This window comes from Cryptomeria japonica, chromosome 3 (genome assembly GCF_030272615.1).
Source record: "Cryptomeria japonica chromosome 3, Sugi_1.0, whole genome shotgun sequence".
Taxonomy (NCBI): domain Eukaryota; kingdom Viridiplantae; phylum Streptophyta; class Pinopsida; order Cupressales; family Cupressaceae; genus Cryptomeria; species Cryptomeria japonica.
This window is the reverse complement of record NC_081407.1, coordinates 285743748-285770256: the sequence shown is the minus strand read 5'-3', so window position 1 is coordinate 285770256 and position 26509 is coordinate 285743748. Positions and strand designations below refer to the sequence as shown.

General features: G+C 33.3%; 1 protein-coding gene across 4 annotated transcripts; it reads right to left on the bottom strand.

Moving 5' to 3' along the window:
* Nucleotides 1-4894: 4894 nt before the first annotated feature.
* Nucleotides 4895-25862, bottom strand: LOC131029624 (E3 ubiquitin-protein ligase APD2). Of its 4 annotated transcripts, none has more exons than XM_057960188.2 (10): nucleotides 25320-25850; nucleotides 17879-17985; nucleotides 17412-17534; nucleotides 17067-17163; nucleotides 16884-16958; nucleotides 15760-15842; nucleotides 15292-15444; nucleotides 6291-6360; nucleotides 5795-6089; nucleotides 4895-5237 (listed from the first exon to the last, which is right to left on the bottom strand). In XM_057960188.2, exons 1-10 carry the CDS (start codon nucleotides 25441-25443, stop codon nucleotides 5159-5161), a joined length of 1206 nt encoding a protein of 401 aa, XP_057816171.1. In that variant the 5' UTR covers nucleotides 25444-25850; the 3' UTR covers nucleotides 4895-5158. The 4 variants fall into 4 exon arrangements, with proteins under 4 accessions (XP_057816171.1, XP_057816172.1, XP_057816174.1 ...); XM_057960189.1 differs by lacking the exon at nucleotides 25320-25850 and adding an exon at nucleotides 20455-20765; XM_057960191.2 differs by lacking the exon at nucleotides 17412-17534 and having other exon boundaries at nucleotides 25320-25862.
* Nucleotides 25863-26509: the final 647 nt, after the last annotated feature.

Below are 26509 nucleotides of genomic sequence, written 5' to 3'. Positions count from 1 at the left end.
TGTAAATTTTGTGTTGTGTGAATAGCGTTGGGCAAATATTGAGACTCCTCACGTGAGGCGTCAAAAGTATGAAACACATCTCCACACCTTCCATTCTCCTTCATACCATGATCTGTTGGTTGGGAGTTCTGGTTAAGGCAGTGATCAAAGGAATAACTCTCCTGCCTATGCGTGAAGACCTGTGGTCGAAACCTGTCCAACTCACTCTCCCAATCAGACGAAACGTGCATAGGAGTGGTAATGTCTTCCCTTAAACTATAATCGCTAGGGGAAGTAGATATTCGGTCAATATCATTTTGAGAACTCGAATCCCCTGTTCCAGGTTGTGACATGAATGACTTTGTCTCTGAATTGATTTTGTGGCCTGCATTATGAGTTGCAGAATCATGTTGTGGAGCAAAGGGAGGAAATTTAAAATGCTTCACATGACATGGAAATAGTAACAGGGGCTCCCACTTGATTTGGGTTTGATTGCAAACTGAGATTGGTTGGTTCCTGTGAATCACCATTATCAAAAATAGAGAGGAACAAATTCCTTATGTGGTGCTACTTGTGCGTGCAGGGATTGAAATGTCTTCTCATTGAAGATGACGTCTCTACTGTGAAATTTTTTCTTGTGAACTAGATCCCACAATCTAAAACCAAACTGATCTTCATCATACCCAACGAAGATGCACCTCTATAATTTGGGGTCCAATTTGGTCCTCTTCTCCTTAGGAACATGTGAGAATGCTTCACAACCAAAAAATTGAATACGTGAGTAGGAAATTCTTTTACCCAGCCATTCTTCCTCCAGAATTCCAAAATCCAAGCGGGATGAAGGACTCTAATTAACTAAATACACCATTTTATTACATGCCTCAACCCAAAATTCTTTGCCTAAACCAACATTAGAAAGCATACATCAAACTTTCTCAAGAATTATCCTATTGAGCCTTTCAGCTGCCCCCATTCTCTTGAGGAGTAAAGGGAACAATTTTAACCTTGTGAATGTCATTGTCTGCACAAAAACTATCAAACTCTGAGGAACAAAACTTTTCTTCATTATCTATTTTTAAACATTTGATTTTGTGCCCACTTTGATTTTCAACAAGAGCTTTAAATACCTTGAATTTAGAAAGCACTTCTGATTTTCTAGAAAGCATATAAATCCAAACTTTCCTTGTACAATCATCAAGGAAAGTAACAAAATAGTTTGCACCTCCCAAAGAAGTTACCTCGGTAGGACCGAAGACATTCAAATGTACTAGTTCCAATGGTGTTGTCCTCGTGTCATGTCCACCCTTCAAAAACCTGACCCACTTTTGTTTGCCATAAAGGCAATGTTCACAAAAAGCTACATCCACAACTTTGAGACCTAGAAGTCGATCCCTTGTGAGCATAACATTGAGCCCTTTCTTGCTCATGTGTCCAAGCCTTTGATACCAAAGGCCCGCTTCGCTGTCTTCAACTACCATTTCAATTCCCACTTCACCGTGACTTTCAAATACATAGAGACTACCCAATTTGTCACCCTTGGAAACCAACATGGTTCCCTTGGTTACCTTCCAAGTATCCGAAAGAAAATTAACATGAAATCCTTGTGCAAAAATTTGACCAATGGATATCAAATTTATTTTCAACTTTGGGACACCTTCCAGCAGTAAAAAACATCACCTTTGCCAATTATTTCACAAGCTTTATTGTCACCTAGAAAGACGTTTCCAAACTAACCTTCTTGGTAGTTTATAAATGCCTCTGTGCATGAAATAGCATTGTAGGATGCACCAAAATCAAGCACCCATGAATCTTAAGTGGTGTCAGTGGTTGAACGGATTAGAACACTATCATCTTTGTCATAAGCAGTATTGGCTTCGTTGTCCCGCACCTTCTCTTGTGCCTTCTTGTAAGACCGACAAATTTTCTTTGTGTGTCTAGTCTTACCACAAAACCAACAATCTACATTTTTGCCCCTGGACTTTGATCTTTTAGCAGATTTGGATATCCTTCTATTATTATTTTTGCCTGTATTATGACTTCTTCCCCTATTGTCAATGCTCACCACGGTTAAGGCATCATCAGATGCGGGCTCTTGATTCTTTCTTCTCATATCTTCACTAAGAAGAGTAGTTGCAATATAATCAAAAACCAATTTATTTTTGCCGAACACCGAAGTGCTTAGTGCGGTCACAACTCCATCCCAGCTGCTCGGTAAAGAACATAATAATAGGATAGCTTTGTTCTTGTCATCTTGAGTCATACCCACCAAAATTTCTTGATTGATAAGGGTATTAAATTTGTTGAGGTGATTTGCCATGATCCCTCATTCCCTCATCTTTAGACTATATAACTTTTTCATGAATTTTTTTTTATTTGCAACTGATGCCATTTCATACATAGCCGCACGTTTATCCCATAACGCCTTTGTTGTCTTTTCAATTGTGACATTGAAAAGAACATTATTGGACAACGAAAGAAATATTGTCGCCTTTGCTTTCTTGTCCATCTTTTCCCAATCTTCATCTGTCATCGACTTCGACTTCTTGGCTTTCCCTTCCAACACAAGGGAAAGATCGTGTTTAATTAATAGCAACTCCATCTGCACTTTCCACAGACCGAAATTATGCCCTGCTAATTTCTCTATCTTCGGTTCCTCTATTGTTCTGAAGATTCTTCAAAGAATTCCAATTAGCTTCACCCGAGCTCTGATACCAATTGTCGAGAAATGCAAAAGATAAAACAACATATAAATGCAGAAAGAAAAAGATACACATAAGAATGATACAAATATTTATAGTGTTTCGACAATTGCCTACATCCACATTCAAGACCAGGGGAATCTTTTATTAGTCTCTGTATATAAAACATACAATGAACAACCGAAGCTGATTAATATATACCAAGGAAAATCCTTCTAACAGAAGGTCAACAACCACCACTGTGTTAATTTTAGGATCATAAATGTAAGCAATCAAAAAATGCAACACATAAGACAATGAACACAATGTTTACCCTGGGAAAACCCTCGTTCTCGAGGGAGAAAAACCCATCAAAATATCTCTCTCATATATAGTATGAATAAGAGCATAAATCTATTTTACAAATCATACCCAACACAAGGTCAAATACAATGAATAATGATGCCTTTCCTTGGTGCAAGAATAAATATAAATATGCTTCTCAAGAAATCTAATCTGATCTTTTCTTAAACCTGACTTTGATACCATGTTAATTTTAGGATCAGAAATGTAAGCGATTAGAAAATGCAACACATAAGATAATGAACACGATGTTTACCTTGGGAAAACCCTCCTTGAGGGAGAAAAACCTAGAAAAATATCTCTTATATATAGTATGAATAAGAGCATAAATCTGCTTTACAAATCAGACCCAACACGAGGTCGAGTACATGTAAAATTGAGGTGCATACTATTAGATCCTCTCTCTACAAAAATATTTACAAATCTATAAACTTAAATATTCTTTTAGTTAAAAATATGATTAGAATTATTTTTTTCATTTATTATTTTAATAGAAAATAATTAGGTGAAAATTTGAAAGTGGTAGAATATAATTATTATTTTTCTTTTTTTTATTAGTAAATTTTTGAAAGGATCAATATGTTGATCGCTTTTTTAATATATAAAATATTAAAAACATATAAGTAATCCTTGTGTATTATTGAAATGAAATGTAATGACCCTTCAAAAATATTTAAAAAATGTTAATAATGAGTAAATCAATTGGGAATAAATAATTGTAATGGTAAAAATTATAAATTTATGGTCTTTTATATGATGTTATGGTCACACTTTAATTATGCTATCCTTTATGTAAAACCAAGCCTACAAGTGGTATATGTTGGAATCATGAAATTCTACTCAATACATTACCTTATCATGCTGCCATAATCACCCATCCCTCCAAAATTGGTCCTTATTTATGACAAAAGGATAAGGATGCCCATTAAACTATAATTTTCTTAAAGTTATTAAATTTGATTCTCAAATTATTTTTATTTTTGAAAAAATTGAGGGTCATTTGTCTTTGATCTAATAATATATCAAACATTAATTAAAATTAAAGAATATCATTATTTAATAGTTTTCCTTTCGTTCATTCAATAAATTTTAACACTAAACCCTAATTAATTTAAAATAATACTTTTCAGAGTTTTTAACATAAAAACTAATCTTACTATTAAACTTTAACTACATCTACCTAAAACATGGGTAGATATATTTTTAGATAGATGCTATTTTATTATATATATGAAATTTGTTATCCAAATTTTAATAAACTTTTTATTTTTCATATGAAAACAAAATATTTGATAGTTGTAGATATTTTTTTTTGTCACAAAAGCATTTATTAATTTAAACTAAATAAATAACACAAAGCTAATTTATTTATTATTTAAAATTTTAATAAATTATTTATTTTTCTTATGAAAACAAATCATTATGATAGTTTTAGATATTTTGTAAAATTTAAACAAAAACATTATTAATTTAAACTAAATAAATGACACAAAGCTAGTTTATTATTTTCTTATTTTATTCTCATAGATCAATACAATATTTTCTATTTCTCTCTCTCACACACAAACTCTATGTTTCTCCATCGCTATCTCAAATCTCTATCTTTATTTTTTTTCACTCTTCCCCCCTCTATCTCTTTCTTCAAAACTCCCCTCATATCTCTCTCTTATTCACTCTCCTCCCTTATCTCTCTCTCTCCCCCTTTCTATATATCACCTCATATATCTTTACCTTTCTATCTTTTAGTCTTTTGTCTTTTGTTCTCTCATTATCTCCCTCTTTCTATCTCTATTTCTCCATATCCCTCTTACTCTCCCCTTCTGTACATCTTTTCCTCTCTATCTATAACTTAAAATAAATATTGTGCACAATGATACCTAAACATGTATATATAATATAATAAATGGAAAAATAATTTTCACTTTTTATATACAGTCAAATCATGAGGCGCCATTTAAAAAAGGCAAACTCTCATTATATAATATGAGAATTAGATAATGCATTGGTAAACAAACCTTTGTAAAAACAACCTAACATCTTTCTTTGAACAAAATTTCCCCATTAGTTGACATCTACCTTTTTCAAAAAAAGTACTAAGAAACTCTTGACCTCTTGAAGAAGACCCTTCTCAACCATTTTTATGCATTGTACAATCGCTTCACCTTACTAATCGTGTGTCGACATATTGGACAAGTTTTGTTTTCACCAATCTCTATCCTGTAAAAACATATCAATATAAGAATATAGCATATTAGAATCATGACATTTTAACAATCCATGAGAATAGAATAACATGTTTCTAGAAAAATTATGTAGAATTTTTTGAATCGAATTCAATGATCCATCAACAAGAGCAAAAAGTGTGATAGAAGATATTATTTAAACATTGATTCAAAAATGTCTATACAATTTTACCAAAAGCATCTTGATTTATAGAAAATAGTATTTAAAAAATATAAATAATAAAAGCTTAAAAGGATATTGCATTTAATAACTTAGAATAGAATATATTTATGTATGTATGTATGTACATGCGCGCGCGCACACACACACACACAATGTGTGTGCGTGCATGCGCGTGTGTGTGTTTGTGTGTGCGTGTGCATGCACACATACATACATACAATACAAATAATACCATTTAAATGTAAATATACACATGTTTAAAAGAAAGTAATGATCAGTATTACAAAAAAAACATATTCAAAATGTTCATATAAAAATATTAAATTCATGAATAATGTATTCTTTAAAGAAATAAAAAATAAACATACCTTTGGCCACAAGTATAACATGTTGCACAGTGCCCACAAGGAACAAAAAAACAACTTCGTGGCTCATCATAACAAATGACGCAAATTTTTCCATCGTATAAATCCTCTGTAGAAGAATTTAGCCCCGACTCTTGGTCTTGCCCAAGTGTTCCATAAGTAGATAGATCACTAGTTGATTCTTTGGGAGGTATCAGTGGAGTTCTTTCTGATTCTTCAGGTTCTGTGTTTGTTTGTGTTGTTTGATCTAAATGTCCCAATATTCTAAATATACAGTAAACCACAAGAATAATAACCCCTGGCAACCAAATAATATTTTGAATCAATATAACTTATCCAAAAGTTCTCAAACAATACATTATTCATTAAGTATAATTTTGTTAATAAGACATATAATGATTATCATTTTCACTAATATTTTCCACATATTGAGATAACTGTTTATTTTCTTTTTTTTTTGTATTAATTGCATGAATTTTAATAATTATTAAAAAAATACCTAAGATAATGATGTATGTCAATAAACGAGCTCCATAAGAAAGTTCAACTGACCAAACGCTTCTTCCACCCTGCAATTTTGAAAATTATAATTAAATATATATTTTTGAAAACCTTATCCATGATATTCCCCTTATTATTTTTCATGCAAATTTTATATCTTCTAACATAAAACAAATTAATTCAAACTTTGTTATTTATAAGTCAATCTTTCAGTCAGTGTTTCAAACAAATATTAGATTCAAGAATACACATTTTTTACCATAATTCCACATGTAACCATGTTTCAATAAAATCTTTGATATAACTTAAATAAGATTATCGACTAATACAAAATTAATTAAGAGAAACTTTTTATATGTACTTCCATGCACCATCCCTTCAACATGCTCAAATTCAAATTATTGTTATATTGTCCACTATATCTATCTTAACATTTATGCAATAAGGTAATCAAAATGTAATGGTGAAAATTATATATTAAGTTTTTATATATTTTAGATTCATTTTATTAAAATGTTTTAAAATTTAATAATTAATTGATTATTATGTTCTTGCATGAATTACTTATGTCATTATATTTTGATCTACTATTATTATTTTTAATAATTTTAATTTCATCCCAAAATATTCCATTCATCACTCAAATTAGATTCACAAGAACAAACTTGACCTCATAACTTTTTGCACTTTAGGTCTAAACCTTGAGCTTTTAAATTCTAATTCAAAGTAAACCCTACCTACTCCCTCTTACTAACAATTGTGATTGACCTAGCAGACATTGTGTTGCCTCGTGTGTTTTGTTGTTGTATTTGATGACATTTGTTCATTTATTGTTAAAATCATCTCAAAATGTGAAAGATACATCTAGGGTAAAGATCTCAAAGAAGAACCACTTCGGGATTTTGCTTGTGACATTGTCCTAGGCCTAATGCATGTTTTCTTATTGTCCTCAATATTTTTCTGTCATCATTTATGAATTCTCCTAGGGGTCTTATTGAGAAGAATATGGCTCTTGCAATGTAGTAGATTTCCCGTAGTTCATAAACATAGCTAGTCCTTAGACATATTCAAATGTCAAAAGACCAAGGTGAGCAAATTCCAACAATCCATTCTTTAGAAGTTGATTTATATGGTTTGCAATTCAAGTCTTCTCATTGGATCATTCATGCACTCACAAAGATCAATTCCACAATCATGAATCTAAACTAGAGTGACATACAATTAGTTTTCAAATTCTAAGGGATCAATTCTTGGTCACACCTTCAACATCTTTTTCCATTGTTAGTACCCAACTAAATATCACTTCAATTCATCAAATAAGTTTTGCATTTACTTTAGTATTTCTTGTTTCAAGTCCCATCTCATTTATCTAGTCTATTTGTTTTGATTATGTAACTAGCCTAAATAATTTATGTAAGGTGCACTATTTACATCTTATTGCCACATATTATTATCCTTGTTGTGCTCATATCCTTATGTCCTGCATGTATTTACATTTTTCTTATCTCATTAAAGGCAAGACTGGGGTGCCATTTTGCCTTCTCCCTTATTGCATGTGCTTTCATGATGATCCTTACATGCTTGTTATATGATATTATCTTTTACCATAATTACATGCCTTACCATTATTATATTTGTTTTATCTCCATTCCTCCAATTCCATGCATCCTTTGTATGCAACCAATTGGAAGAGGGACGCATATATGACTAACATACCTTTATGGAATATGTTTTTGCAATAATAGGCTCATACTCATTCACATGCTTAGGGGAGCTTTAACAATCCATCTATATTGCCAAAACTCTTTTCTTAGTTGAAGCTTTACTAGTTTTGCTTTGGATAGAATCTCTTATCATTCAATTCTTTGCTCTCATTTTTTCAAGGGTATTTCTTTCTCAACAATTTTTTTTTGTCAAAATAGAGTTATTTCTTCCTAAGTTTTATAGCCTTCTTATTAAGTTTTGTTTAATTTATCTTTTGTAAGAAGTATATAAACAAGAAAAGAGCTCAAGTCAATAAGGTGATCCTTAGAAAAGAGTTCAAGTTGTTATATTGCACTATGAATAAAAGGGGTTGTGAAATTTTTTGTCTCAATCTTGCATTTCTAACATTAAATTTTATTACTATTTTATGCATTCATTATTTCATATTTATGTATTTTGTGTTTTGTGGGAGAGTTGGCGTCTCATTTGAAGATGATATGGAATTCATTTTTTAGTGGATTTTGTTGTCACATGAGGAGGTAGGCATCTCAATTGGGGTGGCATAATGGCATATTGTGATGTGTATAAGGTCATCATGGTGAGAGTTGCATATGATAGATTTCTATGATGCCTAAGAGCTTAAAGGAAGCAAGGTACACAAAAACGCTTCCTCAACTAATCTAATGAGGAGAGATAGTGCATTTTTTTCTAAAAAACCCTTGGCAATTACAATATTGAGATGCACACACAATGATAAAATAACATACAGTGAGGCAATCATACCATAACACAAGATGTATGTGGAGAAAACCCTATTGAGAGGAAAACCCCACACTCCAAAAACCTACTCAATGTATTAGAATAAAAAATGATTTTTACAATCATTCACAAGAGTTATAGTGTCATTATTTGGAGCTATTTTGGTAGCATAAATACATTGTAGATTGCACCATACCAACTATCTCCAAGACATCCAATATATAGAGAAAACAAGAAAGGAGGAAGCTTCTAGACCAAGCCAAAGGAGATGGGTGTCCAAATCCCTGTGGCACATTTTTCAACCACCTCTAAGCATGCAAATAACACATGTACAAGATTCTCTAGCCCCTCTTACATGCCTCCAAACTTAGGCACCCAATTTTTGCTATAATTAGGTATGATAAATTCTCTTACACACCATATATCTATAATAGAATTTGTCATAACTAACAACACTTACAACTATAAGAGAATCTGTCATAACTGACTATTAATAGTGATTCTCTTAAAGCCTCTCATTACCCAACTTAGGCATAAATAAATACATTAAATTAATAAAAATCAATTCTAGGAAATACTAAGGTTGAGACACCTTAATTCCCAACAAGAGTATGCAAGAGAGAGATTACGTTAGAATCTCAACTAGCATTATTACAAGCTTGGACACTTGTCATGGAGCATCTTTGAATGGTTGAATGGGGACAAAATGGGTCACCGAAGTTTGGATGGTCAAATATGATAGTTTATGATAATGAAATGTTCTAAGGAATATTAATAAAAGTATTCGAGAGGATATTTTACCAAGGAGGGTGTTGGAATTTGGTTGTCTTGGTTTGGGCAGCATACCTCCTATGGTATTGCATGTTAATGGTTTTTTCATATCATTTATGATTTTCAATTTGTATTTTTCCTATTTGTTGGTGCTTGGAGTTGTAGTTTGAACGAACATTTTCCAAAGTACAATTTTGCTACTAAAATCACTGCAAAATTGCATGCTAGTAAAACTCACATGAAGGCTTGCCTTGCAAGTGTATTGTAACTATTATTGTTATTGAATATTGCATTGGGTTGTTTTGGAGTGTGGGGTTTTTCTTTTAAAAGGGTTTTCCCCAAATACATATATGTTATGGTATATTGTTTATTTTATTTGTATAGATGTATCCACTTTTTTGTAATTCTAAAGATTGGAATTTACACAACACTTTCCTCAACGGATTAGTGTAGGAAGCATTTATACATACCTTCCTTTCATTTGGAATTAGAGCCTAATCACCTCAAATTATAGGTTTTAGGAAAAGGATATTTTGTATTAATCTTTATTTGAGTGGGAGCTTCCAAAAATAGGCTTTTGATCTTATTGCAAGAAGAGATGACAAAAACACAAGGTTACCAAGAGACGGAGGTACTTGGAGACTGGTACCAATACTAGTACGACTCATTTTCAAAAATAGGTGATGGGGTACTTGGAGACGCCAATTTTTTTTAATATACTTCAATAATTTTTAGAAAATATCATGACAGAGAACTTTGAAAACAAGACCAGTGGTAAAGTTTGACATTAACTTTAAAATTGAACAAAAATTGAATTTAAACTTGCTTATATTGTCAATACTATAGCTAGTCTAAAGGTGTTTAGTGAAAGTAAGGTAGTATAGGTGCTGAGCACACTCAATATTGTCAGCTAAATAATAAAGGCAATTACTCTTTAGACCATTACAATGACAAGAAATCAGTCATACAACTATTTATGTCCCTCTCAAAAAGTCTACACTATCAATAGATCAGATCACTATAACTTTGCATGGATTTTTGTCTTCATGTGACACAATTTCTTTATTAGTTATTTCTTTTTTCACTATGGTTTTCTTTTCTACGGACTTATTTTATTTATTTGCTTTCCTTTTTTTGCCTTTACTGCATTTTCCCCTAAATTTCCTGGCAAGAGATGTCAATTTCTGGTTGGGAGACTTCAGAGATGGTAGCCAAAAGCACCCTATGCATCAAGAAGTTTCCAGAGATGTCTCTGATACTAGAGACGCGTCTCCGTCTTTGAGACATGTCTCCAGGTGTAGGAGACAAGTCTCTTGGTAACTATGCAAAAACATCTAGAATAGAGACAAGTCTCTTGGTAACTATGCAAAAACATCTAGAATAGAGATAGGGAAGTTTTCTAATAGTAATTTTTAGTCGTGGAAACTCAAAATGGAAGATATCATCATAGACAAAGATCTATGGGATTCATATCCAATATGAAGCCTTCTACAATGAAACAAAAAAACTAGGACATTTTAGATTAAAAAAACCTAATAGTCTCATAAGAATTTTTTGGTTAATTCAAGGTTGTTGCATGTATGTGAAGAGACCACCAACACACTTCTTTAGAATAAACTAGAGATTTGTACCTATAAAAAATTCAAGTTGACAAACTCTTTCTAATAAAGTTATATATACTCATGATGGAGGATGGTGGCTTTGTGGCTAACCACTTGGGTGCGTTAACATGGTTGTTGTACCCAATTTCACAATATTGGAATATATAAAAAAAGATGAGGATCATTGTATGACTTTGTTGTTTTCTTTCCAAGATTCATGGGACCATATTATTATGGCTATTAGGAGTACTACTACTAAGCTAAAAATGGATGAGGTAGAAGCATCATTACTTTCTAAAGAGATGTGAAGAGAGACTTCTAAATCTGCCAAAGAGGTCTCAACTATTCATGGTAGATAGAAAAAAGGCACGGAGGACAAGAATCATGATAATTCTAGATCTAAATCTTGTGGGAGAACTAAATCTCCTAGTAATTCCAAGGCAAAATGCTATAATTGTGGAAAAACAAGTCATTTCAAATGAGACTATAAGGAGAAGAAAAAGATAAAGAAACATTTTGATTATGACCGAGAAGTTCTCCTACGTTAATGGTGGTGCCTTTATCACAACCTTGGCTACACATATATCATAAGGTACATGGCTAATTGACTCTAATGCATCCTTTCACATGATCTCACATTAGGGTTAGTTTGTAAAATATGAAGAATATGATGGTGGGAAGGCATACCTTGAAGATGATTTTCATCTAAAGATTGTTGGTCATGAAAGAGTTCTAATTTGGTTCCTTGATGGACAAGTGAAGAAGATCAATGATGCACTATATGTCCCTATTTTGCCACAACCTACTTTTTGTAAGTAAATTGAATGATTTGGGTGTGTAGGTAGTTTTCTTGAGTGAATGATGCTAGATGATTAGAGAAACTATGGTACTTGCTAAGGGTTCTCAAATAGGTGCTCTATTTTAGCTAAATACATGCATGGTTTGGTGCAATAGTTATTATGTTTTTGAAGTGAAGGGATTTGTAAAATCTTCAACTTCACCATTGGAATTAACAACAAATAGGAGTGTTGCATCTACTTTTGACAATCATTCTTTTTGGGTACCTAAGGGTGCTCATGTTTTGGAAACTAAGTTTCCTCCATAGAAAGATATGTTATGCCACAAAAGAATGGGTCATGTATGTGAGAAGGTTCTAAGGACCTTGAAAAACAAAATCCTTGTTATAGGCTAGAAGATAGTAAAATTGAGTTCAATTTGTGTGGACATTGTGTTTATGGAAAACAAAATTGCGTTCAATTTAAGTCAAGTTTTCTTATATCTTGTATGGATGTAAGGAAAATTTCTCATGAACTTGCATTCTTAATGTTCAATATTAATGCTTTTGTATATATTCAATATTTCATCTTTTGTGTATTTTGTCTTCATGTGGGAGAGTTGGCATCCCTTTTGGAAATGACATGGGACTAATTTTTTAGTGGATTTTGTCCTCACATGAGGATATAGGTGTCCCAAATTGAGATGGCATAGTTTGACTATGTGTTGGCATCTTGTGATGTGTATAAGGTCATAATGATATGAGTTCCATATGATAGATTCTTACAATGCATAAGAGCATGTAAGAGGGAGGTTACATTACAATCTTAACCAACATTATGACAAGCTTGTAACTTGTCATGGAGTATCTTTGAATGGTTGAATGGGGACAAATTGGGGTGTTTGATTTTGGGTGGTCAAATATGATAGTTTACGACAATGTTGTTGTAAGAAATTTTACTAAAATTAATTGAGAGGATCTTTTACCAAAAAGGGAGTTGGAATTTGGTGCATTGGTTTGGGCACCATACTTCCTATGGTATTGCTAATTGTTTTTCCAAGTCACTTATGGTTCCTAGTTTGTACTTTGCCTACTTATTGGTGCTTGGAGTTGTAGGTTGAATGAACATTTTGCAAGTACCATTATTATACTAGAATCACTCCAAAATTGTGTGTTGGTGAACTCTACCAATGATTTCCCTACAAGTGCATTGTAACTATTATTTTTATTGAATAATGCATCAAGCTTCTTAATAGTGAGATTTTTCTTGCAAAAGGATTCCCCCTATACACTTGTGCTATGTTATTTTGTTCACTTCATGTTTATATGTGTATCTACTTTATGTAATAGTTAAAAATTGAATTTTTCACAACACTCTCCTCAATAGATTAGTGTAAGAAACATTTTTGCATACATTGATTCTTTTCAAGGGGAACTTGGTTTTGAAGGCATTCTAGGTGAAGAAAGTTAAGGTATTGATACAATTAGAGGCTGAGGTTTCTCAAGAAGGTTGGGATGGTATGGGACCTCTTTGTACGAGCTTTGGCAATCAAGAAATATAAAAAAAAATGTCTTTGGTTTTTGTGTGAAACCATGAGTCATGCACAGGAAGTGGCTTCACAACTGTTAGGGTAGTTTTGATCTAGTAAGTTGTAGTTTCATATGGGTGAAGTGATGGTTTTGAAAGTGACATGATTTGTGCATCCCACTATTAGAAAGCGACAATTTTGTCATGCAACAAAAAATAATTGTTTGCTTTCTAGATCCCTCAAATCAGCTATTTTGTTTGACTATTTAATTTCCATTCAAGTTTGTGTAAGTCTACATGTATCTATTTCAAATGGCATGAAGTAGGGAAGAGGAGAAAATATATTAGAGAAAGACAGTCGTGCATCCAAGGGGGTCCATAAGAGGTTTGTTGAAGATCTAGAGATCAAGGAGGCTAAGAAAGAGCCTACATGAGACCAACGAATAAGCCAAGAACATCCAAGAAAGCCCATAAACCTCTAAATAAAAGAACTTAGTTGCCTTATCCTTGTGGCTGAAGAGGAACGTGGTTTTGAAGATATTCTAAGTGAAGAAAATTAACGTTTCAATAGAATTAGGGAACAAGTTTGTTGGAGAAAGTTGAAATGATATGAGACATCAGCATTGGCAATTGAGATATTTTGAAAAAGATGCTTTTGTTTTCTCTGTGATACTGCTGGTCATGCATAGGTGACAATTCTGTAACTATCAAGAGTTTCATTTTGGTAAGTAGAAGTTTCATATAAGTGGTTGATAGCAGGGGCTTTAAAAGTGGCATGCAACAAGTTCATCTGATAACTGGTGGTTTCTCAGTTGCCACAATTGGAAAGCAGCGATTTCATAGTCCCTCATATTGGAAAGTGGTAGTTTTGTCATAACAAAAAAAGACTATTTGACACTCCAAATCCTTTAAAATTGACTGCTTAATTCAATTGTTCACTTTCCATTTGGATTTATGCAAGTCTATATATCTGTTTCAAATGCCATGAAGCAACAAGAAACAGAAAATGGGACAAGAACATTAGAGAAAGATACTGATGCATCCAAGGTCTATTAGATGTTTGTGGAAGATTCAATTGTCATGGAGCTTGAGAAATGTTCTATGTGAGCACAGGAAATAGGCCAGGAAGATCCAAGAAACCCCATAGATCTTGGAAGATCCATTAGAGACCTGTTTTCAGGCCATTAGTTGTGATCTTCTGAATATGTCTATTTTGCTTTACAAATTGTAGTGAGCAGAAGAGAGTGTATCTGAGCTAGTGTTAGATCTTAGGAATTGAACTTACTCTTGTTTAGGATGGATATGTGCTCTTTATGAGGCCTAAGATATAATCTCAGTTATGGAGATAGTGGACAAGGAGGAAATTAGTCCTCACTCTTACTGGAGATGTTTTGATTCTCCAAGGTGAATCTATTGTTTTCAAATTTATGCTTGTTTTGATGCTTTCATGCTTATATTTATGGTTCTCTTCCAAGTTAATCTGTGATATGATGAACTATGACATGAAATATCAATCCTAATTTTTATGGATCAGTTATAAAGATAGCATTCATTCTTGAAGTATTAGGATAAGATTCAATAATGTTATATTCCTATAAACATTTTGGCTTTATTTTCAAGTTGATTGAGGGTAAATTTAGTAGTGAACATTGCAACAAACAAATCCTTGAGGAAACTGAAAAAGTACATCTACATGATAAAAAACAAAACAAATTGCAAATTAAATATTACGAAAATCTCACCAAAATCTAGAGCTTAAAAGTCTACCGGGAGTGCTTCTTAATGATTATCCCTTCTTAACATAGTCAAATTTCTTCCTAATGCCTGAAAATGTAGGTTAAAATGATTAAAAGTGTCATACCGTTATATTGCTTCCAGATGGAGTTGTTAGAAGTGCATAACTATTTTGAAGGATTGAAAGCTTCACAGCACATAAGCCCTTTCCCATTGAACACTTGTAATTGGCAGTTTGGGTGTTATACATTTTGGAAGTAAAATTTAACCTCATCACAACCTGCAAAAAGGAGGTCCAATTCCTCACTATTTCAACTCAGAAAAAATGTTCAATATCTATTTTGGGAATCCATGTCAATATGAGTTAATCTTCATGAACAATCTTTCATGAGTTGTGTGTTTGCAAGAACCCATCTTTCTTCCTAACTTCCCGTTAATCACTACTGCTGAAAGATGAGTCATGAAGATTTATTTGATATTTACATACGACTGATTCCCAAACATGATATTATGTAATCTTGCACTGGGAAAACATAATAAGCAAAAATAATTTGACAAAATGCTTCTTTTTCCCGTATATAAAGGCTCACAATACCTCTGCACTATGTTGATTGAAGTTTCCCACAACAAAATAATAATTCCCATCCTCCTTCACTATATATTCTGTCTCCCCATAGCCTGCGAACAAAAAGAAGTTGGATTTGATTTGATTGTCAGATGCAAAAGGCATAAATCCATGGAGCCACCATGCTACTTGTTATCAAAAGAACAATCTTCTCTATATCAGTCAGTCTAGTAGCATAGAAGAGGAGGTTGCTAACACTGCAATCATTGTTTATAATTATCCATAATACAGCATCAAACATCACAATCTTGGTAGCACAGAATAGGAGGTTTGTGCACAGAATCAACTCCACAATAGCATAGAAGAGGATTTTGTGAACACAACTTATGTAATCAACAAAACAATGGATTTGGAAGATGTAGCAAAGAATATTAAATTTCTAAGAAATTTCCTAAAGATAAGAAGAGGAGGTCCTAAACAACTTTTTTCACAGTATAGAAGAGGAGGCTTGCAATCAATAAAACAATATATCTTGAAAGTGTAATAGTACAGAATAGAGGCGATCAAGGTACAATTTGTAATCAATAAAGATGCCCAAAGGATAGTAGCGTACAAGAGGAGGTCCTGAACAACCTTTGTAACAGCATAGAAGAGAAAGTTGCTAAGAGGACAACTCTTGCAATCAATAAAGCAATAGAACTATAAAGTTTCCTAGTATAGAATAGAAGGTGATCAAGGTAAACTTGTGATCAAGAAGATGCCCAACGGATAGTAGCATAAAAGAGGAGGTACTTAACAACTTTTGTGACAACATTGAAGAGGAAGTTGCTAAGAGAACAACTTTTATAATCAATAAAACAGCAGATGTCCAATGTGTAGTAGAATAGAATACGTGGTCTCTAAGATACCATTTGTATTCAAGTTATATGTTCAAAGAGAGTACCAATGAAGAGGAGATCCAAGCACAATAAACTTTTGAGTCAAGAAAACAGAGTTGTGATATAGGAAGATTATAAGCATAGAGTAGGATGTAGGATGTCACTAAAACATAAGCTATGAAATTAGACCTCTGAAGCTTGCTTTCAAATTCACAGAACTTTTGGAGCATACAATCAATGTCAGAAACTATATAACTAGGGGCTGAATTATCATACCACTTATTTTTAGCCTCAGAAGTCCTAAGTGAGGATTTGATGGATCCTGTATCCATTCCTGCAAGCTCTCCTCTCCTGCAAATTTAACATATTATTATTCCACTTGCAAGAAAATGTTTCAGTCAGAGTTTGAATTATTTGTATCTAAGTTTGGAAATCAATCAAACTCAGTGTTGACATTACCTTTGAGTACAACGAGCAAGATGTCCAAAAATCCAAATGACTTATCTTCACAACTAAGCCAAAATTTAGAGCCCGCGTTCAACCAAACTGCAAATTCCTGTTTCCAATAAGATCCATTTAAAGTGAACAAAATCTCTGAAAATCCTATCCTTCAGAAAATGCAATATTAGTAGATAAAATTTTAAGTCAGTGCTAAAAATTACAGAATGGTTTTGCTTTTATCAATAGCTTAGATGCTTGTGAACTATCAACCAATGTAGCAAAGGAAAACATTAATTTGATGGCAGTTATTTTAAATAGCAAGTAGTTTTACAAAATCATGCAAAAAAGACAATTGAAATGAACCTTATGATAATCAGGATCGATATACAGAGTGTGCTTCAAGCTCCAGTTCCTTTCCACATCAAGTTTTGGCTTGTTTGAGAAACCATACAGCACAGGACCACCCTCTTGCTCATCATATTTTAACTGAAAATGAGTAACTTTTATTACTATTCTAAGCCTACCACCTCATAACTAAAGAATGACAAGATTTTATTACCATTCTTTCAAGCTTAACTTTTGCCAAACACCAGAAATTTCAAAAAACATAAGCCAACTCGAGATATGAAAACATGTCACTATTTAAAAAAAAATCATATTACATCTCATTTAACAATGTTGAAGTCTAATTGGGCAATAAGAGTGAAAATATAGAATATAATTGCATTCATCCATATGAGGATTTCAATTTCAAGTTTAGGATTGAAGATTGACTTTTGTATGGAGGGACTTGGTAGATTCAATGGGAAAAATGTTGGCAGTTAAATTACCTGAATCTCCTTGACAAAAATGGGGCTAGCTTCTATTAGATGAGAATAGTTTGGCGCAAGCACCAACTGAGATGTACCATAAACTCCCAAGCTCAATGTCAGTGATGCTGCAAGCCCCACAAAATGCACTTTGTCAGTACCCGAAAGATCACGTGGATCAGTAATTACACAATCTCTACATGTGCATGTATAGCAAATACTCATTGCATATATTCACATCAATGAAACTAATTGTGTATTCTATTCATAGAACCCAACGTTTTTGCTTCTTTGGTTGTGTATCCCATTCAAAGAAGCCAATGTGTATGTCTTGTTGGTTGTGTATTCCATTCAAAAAAACCAGTGGAATGCCTTGTTGGTTGCGTACTACATCCACACCCAGTGTGTTGAATATCTTACCCAATTTTAATGATTCATCATGTCTCCTGGTGCTTAAAATAGAGCGTCTTCTTTTCAAACACCTATTTGCTTTTAAAAATAAGTTCATCCCATTTTCTCTCTATATATTTTGTTTTTATTTATATAAAGAAATGGTATTCGGGAATCAGATATATTTGTGGAATTAATCAAACAGATTTTTAACAAAGACCTAATTTATTAAGCCCTGAATCAAATATTAATGTACTCTTAAGCCCTGAATCAAATATTAATGTACTCTTAATAAAGGATCAAGGATGTATATATGCTCTCTATATGCATATACAGGTCTTTTCTATGCACATTTTAAGGAAAGTGTATCAGAAATCAAACGTGCAAGGAATAAAGGAACAGGATACATAGGAATGAACCAATCTGTTAAGCCCTGAATTCGAACTACAAGTGACCTAGTGCATTTAGCACTGTATTAAACTGTGTACTTCATTCACAGGATCCAACATACATGCATATTAACAATATGCATGTTTAAGTCATTGTCTGTTGGCAAAACTATGAAATGGATACTCAAAAAGACTCATTAATTCTCAAAGCCAACTGTGTACACTTGCTCTAGAAATGCACATATACATGTTTATATAGATATCAATCAAGCAGGAATTCAGGAGTCCGATTTGCAAGGAATCTTATCAAGCCCTGAGATAATATAGCTAGCTACATTACAGGTTCAATGTGTGCGGGTATCAATGAGAATATATACATGTAGATGTTCTATAAGCCCCCTCCAATTTTATATGTCTATCAATGAAATGTGTATTTAGAAACCAAACTTACAATGAATTCCATCAAGCCTTGTAGGATATCATTATAGACTAATCCCAGGACCCAATGTGTGTGTGTGCACATGTATATACAGATTTAAATTTTAAATCAAATGGGTATTCAGAAATTAGACACAATATCACACCAAGCCTTCCGAACCGTGTTTTCTCTCTAGCCAAGTCAGACACCGATTTTTGTGTATGAGATCCCAATGTTCACAAGGGTATTGTCTTCCATTTACATTACATATTGTTCAACAAGATGTGTCATTCCCTCCAGATTCAAACAGGCACCTCCTCTGTGCAATAACAAGTAAATGGGTGACAAGGAATCAAACTTACAGATAATCCTATCAAGCCCTGAAGCAAACTATGATTATATCCACAGAATCTTATGTGTTACATATTGTATAAATGTATGTAATGTGTTTACACACATATATCAATCCAAAGGTTATTCAGAAATCAGTCTAACAAGGATTCCATCAATGCATTGAATGATACTATGTGTACTCTGATCACAAGTCCCAATGTGTATACATAGTATACATATACACACAAACGTTTACAAATCAATGAAATGGGTATCAGGAATAAGACTGCAAGAAATTCTATTCAGCACTGAACAAAATTATAAACTTACAAAAACGCCAACAAAGCCTTGAATCATACCATATGCACTCTAATCACAGGGCCCAATTTTTATACATAGTATACATGTGCATACTGCATAAAGATGGACATAGAAATTCATACGCATACTTATATGGATACAAATGAAATGGATATTCAGCAATAAGCCTTGCGGGAAATCCTACCCAACACTGAAGAAAACTGTAAATAGTCTTAACGAGGATTCTATCAAAATCTTGAATCATACCATGTGTATGCTGATCACAGGGTCCAATGTGTATATATACTATACTAATACATACACACAAACCTACACATATGGGTGCCCAAATGCATATCAATGAAATGACTATTCAATAATAAGACTTGCAGGAAATTCTATCAAGTCCTGAAGAAAATTGGGGATTTAAAGTTTTCTTCAGTGCTTGATAGATATATGCACACAGTGTACACATAAAGTTTTCTTCAACGCTTGATGATATACGTAGACATTCTCCCCCACCGTCCTCCCCTATCTCTCTCTTCCCCACGCCCCTCCCCCTCTCTCTCTCCCTCTCCCTCCTGTTTATATGCTATGGGTACTCAGCAATCAGTCTCACGATGAATCCTATCAAGCTATGAAGGAAAATATAAATCCTCTGTCATAAAAACCGATGTGAGTGTGCTTCAAGATCCTCTAGAAATGCAAGAAAACAATAATTAAATAACAGAAAGAACATAATTATATTTGAGGAAAGGTTTACATGCCAAATATCCAAAATGTCGCGGGAATGATCATATAGGCCCAGCACTCCTCCCTGTTCTCATGTTGAGTAAAAGAGTAGTTGTTATAATAACCTCGCGTGACTCCTCCATACGCAGCTCTGGGCATGATGAATGCGTCCAATATCCACAAAATTAAAACTCCACAGCAGTCCCTGAATAAATCAGAACCTTTTGTAGCAAATAATAATTCTGAGCACCCACTTCATAATTCCTTTCCAATTTGCTGTTCTTATGCTATGAAGACAACTCAATTGTTTTCATTTTTACTGAGCAGTTGATTCGTTGCCAAAGCAGTGTCAGATAAAGTAAGAATCTGGATCCATATAAATATCCATCTACTCCAGAAGCTGATACCCAACCGTCTAAAAGTGATACGATCAATCATATAGGTGTTCTTGTTTTATGGGAGTCAGTGTAAGCGATATTGAATGGCAGGTTAGAATGGTAGATGAGTAGATGAGCCAATGAGCCAATGTCTGAAAATGTAATATGTTTAGATTCTAAGAGCCCACATGGAGAATGGAAGCTAATCAGCAATCAATTGAGGTCCCACCATAGGCCTACAAAGAAATACAAAGAAATTTGTGTAGGTTTTGTATGTTGTACTACGTGGGTTTCTTTGGTGAATGCATGTACATTTAAGCAGTGAGAACAAACAAAGATAGGTATACTTCCCACAAAGGGAACAGTGTTAATATAGAAACAAATGCCATTATTAGTGTCATAGAGACTTTTCTCACAGGTGAACTATTTTCTGGTTGGAAGTTTGAAGTAAATATTTCTTCATTTTCTAGAAGTTATATGTAGAGAGATTGTATTGTATCTGTGCTCCTGAAGTACATTGACCAGAGGAATCAGATCATGGATAGGCCATTGACTTTTTTCATCTATGAATTTCATAATGGCTACCAGTCGCATCTTGGGCCCGTTATTTGTGTTGTCGCATCTGTGATGTCAATACAGGGGCAGGTTACTTGTTTTAGTGGGGTATATTTGGTATAAGATATGATTCCATAGTACCTGATACTTCCGTGATTGGACATGGTTTTATATCAATAATTTTACTATATAGAGGGGGTTTTATAGGTCCATTGGTTTATGCAGCAAAATATAAATATAAAGATTAAAAAAATTTAAATGACAGGTTAATTAATAAAAAATTAATATTTTTGAAAGTAAATTATTAATTAGTTGTGTATAAATTAGTCATGGGTTTATAGTTTCAATCAAAGGTATTTAATTATAATTAAAAATATCTATGTATAAATATAGGATTAACCACCATCCAAAATCTAGCAAAAAAATAAACATACAATTAAAAGTCCTTATATAGCAAAAGGGGCCAAGCTTGCTTTAGCGATACCTTAACTACTGATACCCTAAAAAACTTCCCAAACGCTACCAGTTGTCAATTTAGCCCATCCACCATTCTTAATCACAAACAAAGTGCCATCCATGTCACCATTAAAAGCCTCGAACCCCATGAAACACACCCTCCTTATAGGCATTTTTGTTAAGCACTCTATTCACTGATGGTGGTAAAGGCTAAGCATCACTACTCAAATCAATGCAATAGGCCTTAAGATCCTACAATTCATGATATGCTATGACACTTATTTGCTAGCCACACTAATGCCTCCCATAGTCATTAGAGAATTTAAACCACCTAAAACCTCCTACAACTCATCCATCTCAGTAGGGTCCACACCAAACAAGTCAAACATAGATGACATAAGGATCTAAAGCAACCAATTTTGCACCTTAGATGATATCACTACCATAGACAATTTAGCTAGAAGTAAGAATTGAAGCCCTAGATCTAGCCACACATGTCACCTATGTCAAAAGCATCAAGCACATAATTTACCAAATTAATAGATGTTATATAATGGCAATGGAAGATAGCACAAAGAAGTCAATTGAAAACTTGAGCCCCCATATGTGAACATGCATTTTTATTGTTTGACATACTCTAAAACCACAAAGAACTAAGACACGACCATAGAGAGGGAGAATACAAGATGCCAAAAAACCTCCTCAAGGAACCATTAATAGACACACATGCAACAAAATGTTGTAGTACATGTATTAAGGATAGAAATAAATCATCTGACAATTTAAAATCATGACCATCCTACTTAAAAGGAATTTGTCATCTCTATTGCTTGATCAGTGGAACCAAAGGATCATGCATAATAATGGGGATTATTAGGCCCACATCAATAAAATGGCAAACCATAAGGCTAGAAGGAAAGAAGTTGATCAAATGAACTAAGGCAAGAGAAAATTAAATGAGAGTTTATCTAAACCTTCACTAGGATTCCACATGCTCACTTAGTAAAATGGCTTGATTGATACCAACATTTTGACAAGAAGTATACCACTTTATTGTGCTCATGAAAGTAATGAGCTTCTTCAAGGACATTCCTGTTTTTCTCACTTGAACAATCCAATTATTAAGCCCTTCAATAACCACTTAAGGGTCTCTTTCTACAATAAGTCTCTTATAGCCCAAAGAGAAAGCATCACCCCAACCACTTCCACTCAATTCATTGTTTGTTCTATGGCTAAGAAAAAAGAACTATTTTAAAAAAAAATTCAATTGAATCTTTAATGGTGATACCAACCCAAATAAAGCCAAGATTTCTCTAAAATCCAATCAAAATTGAGTTTGGAAAACCTAAAACAAATCCTCTAACAAGATTCTTTTCTAACAAAACCTGATTATCTATTGCCCTATTAACATTATTGAATCAGAAAAATTGCAATTATAGAAAACTGTAGGGTGAAAATAGTTGATGTGTTTATATTATTATTATAATTAGATTGTGTACTCTGTTCCTGGGATCAGATGTGGACACGTGCCATAGAACTGCACATATATAGGTTTCTATAAATAACAATCAAAGAGGAATTCAGGGCCAAATTTGCACAGAATCCTTTCCAGCCCTCAAGTAAAAATATGTACATTATAACTTCAATGTGTACCTGTTGCATCAATGAGAATATATACATGTATATGTTCATATAAGCCCCTGTTTATATGCCTATCAATGAAATGTGTATATAGAAACCAAACTTACGGTGAATTCTGTCAAACAAACTAGCCTGGACTAATCATAGGATCCAATGTGTTTCTACATACATGTAGATACAAATTTAATTCTTTATTGATGGAAGAATTTTCATTCACAAAGTCATTTTGTGGGAGCATGAGCCTTAGGTTAAACCTCTTTGGCTAAGAGCTAAAGATTGAAAGATATCTATTCCATCAAATTCGTCTGAAACACAATCCCGACCTCATCTCTTATGATATCAGAACCTTAAACTTTTTAAATCAAATAAAAATCCAGAAAGTATACAAAGTGTCCTATCAAGCCTGCTAAACCATGTGTTCTCTCTCTAACCAAACGAGATCCCCCTGTTCACAAGGGCATTGTTTTCTACTTACATTACATATTGTTCAACAAGATTCATCACCCCTCAGGATTCGAACAGGCGCCTCTTTTATGAAAATATCAATGAAATCGGTTATAAGGAATCATACTTGCAGATAATCTTATCATGCCCTGAAGCAAACTAAGTATATACACAGAATCCTATTTGTATACAGACTGTATATATGTAGAAATGTACATGATGTGCTTTTATTTATTTATTTATTTATATATATATATATATATATATATATATTCAGAAAGTAAAAACCAAACTAACAAGGATTCTATCAAAGATGCTATGTGTACTGTAATTACAAGTCCCATTGTGTATAAACGCTATTCATACACACAAATCTGGAAAGATAAAGACTTCGCAAGAATTTTATCCGGTACTGATTAAATTATAAACCAGACTTGTAAAGATTCAAAAAGAGCCTTGAATCACACTGTATGGAATCTAATCATAGGGCCCAGTTTGTATACATATTATACATATAAGTAGATATAGAGATACAGAGACCAATGAAATTGATATTGAACAAATAAGATTTGCTGAAAAAAATTTCCGGCACTGAAGAAAATAATAAATAGAGAGAGTTACAGGGATTCTATCAAAGCTTTGAATATACTATACTGTGTATGCTAATCACAAGGTCCAATGTATACAGATATTATACACATACAAACGCACAAACATGGACTTAAGACCTGTGCCCATATGAATATCAATGAAATGAGTATGCAACAGTACCAATTGCAGGAAATCCTATTGAGCCCTGAAGAAAATTGAACATATTTACAGGATCTAAAGCTTTTTTCAGTCTGAAAAGTTTCCTAGAAGTTTAAACTGCTGAATAACTATATATATAAAATAAAAAGGACTGTGATATTCACTGGATTTATAGTTTTCTTTACTGTTTGGTAGCTTTTTAACAAGTCTGAATTGCTAAGTACCCATTTCATTGATATGCATATGGTATAAGAATGTGTATATATATGAAATAGACTGAGATTTACAAAGAATCCTATCATCTCCTGAAGAAAACTACGTATATTCATTGGAATCAAAGTATGTGTATATAATCATATTTTTTGTATGTGCGTCAATGAAACGGGTATCCAGGAAGCAGACTTTTAAGGAAAGCTGTTGAACCCTGAACCTATGTATATATTCACTAAATCCAAGGTCTATTTGTATATACATAACGTTTATATGCCTATTAATGATATGGGTACTCAGCAATCAGTCTCACAAGTCACAATGAATCCTATTGAGATATGAAGGAAACTAGAAATCCTCTGTTTCAAAACCTGATGTGAGTGCGCTTCAAGATGCTCTAGAAATTCAAGAAGACAATAATTAAATACAGAAAGAACATAATTGCAGTTGGGGAAAGGTTTACATGCCAAATATCCAAAATGTAATGGGAATGATCATACAGGCCCAGCACTCCTCCCTGCTCTCATGTTGAGGAAAAGAGTAAGTGTAATAGTAACCTCTGGTGACTCCTCCATACACACCCCTGGGCATGGTGGATGCTTCCCTACACCCACAAAATTATTCAAATCCACAGTAGTCCCTGAAAGAATCAGAAAACTTTGTAGCAGGTAACAATTCTGAGCACCCACTTCATAATTACTCTCATATTTGCTGCTCTTGGGCTTTGAAGATAACCCAGTTGTGTTAAATTTCACTGAGCAGTCAAATAATTGTCCAAGCAGTGTCAGATGCAGTGACACTCTGGATCCATAAAGACAAATATCAGATTGTTTTGGTTAAATCCTGAATTCTATTTTTGAAAAATCTTTATACCCAACTACTACAGAAGCTGCTACCCAACAGTCTAAAAGGGTTGCAATCAATCATATGGACTTTCTTGTTCTATTCGACTTAAGTAGGTGACATTGATTGGCAGGTTAGAATGGTAGATGAGTAAATGATGAAATGTCTGATACTGTAGCATGTTTAAATTTTCATGAGCCCACATGGAGGGAAGGGCTGAAGCTCAGGCTTGGGATTTGAATATATTATGACAGAGACATGTTTAAACAGGACAAAATAGACTGGATGTTAAGCGGCACAATCAATTGGGGTCCCACCATGGCTTCTGGAAAAGAAATCTGTGAGCGTTTTTGTAACAGTGCTACCGGTGGTTCTTTAGTGGGTGAGAGCAAACAAAGGTAGAACCAAATGCCTGGTAGTTTGTTTGCTACTTTTGTCAGTGGAGAACTATTTTCTGGCTGTAAAGTTGAAAGTAAATATTTCTTAATTCTCTAAAATTGTTATATAAAAAAAGATGACATTGTAACTGTGTTTGTATAGTATATTGATTGACCAGAGGGATTGGATCTTGGGTTGATCATTGACATTTTTTTAATCTGTTAATATTAATTTTATAATGGTTACACGTGTGGACATTCTCTAGTTTCTAGATGTTATGTTTGATGTGCATGTTACTTGTTCTAGTGGTAAATCTTTATTATAAGATAGGATTCCATGGACTTCATGATTGCAGAGGGTTTCATATTGATAAGGTTCTTGGTAATTGATTACAAATAAAATGATTATTAATTGATTAATAAATTAAATTTAAAAA

Excerpts from the sequence above, each read along its gene's own strand:
- LOC131029624 (XM_057960188.2), bottom strand. The coding sequence starts at position 25,443 with ATGCCCAGGGGTGTGTATGGAGGAGTCACCAGAGGTTACTATTACACT. Across the intron at positions 16,959-17,066 it reads CTTGCTCGTTGTACTCAAAG|GAGAGGAGAGCTTGCAGGAA; the intron begins GTAATGTCAACA and ends TTAAATTTGCAG. Across the intron at positions 15,445-15,759 it reads TCAATCAACATAGTGCAGAG|GTTGTGATGAGGTTAAATTT; the intron begins GTATTGTGAGCC and ends TCCTTTTTGCAG.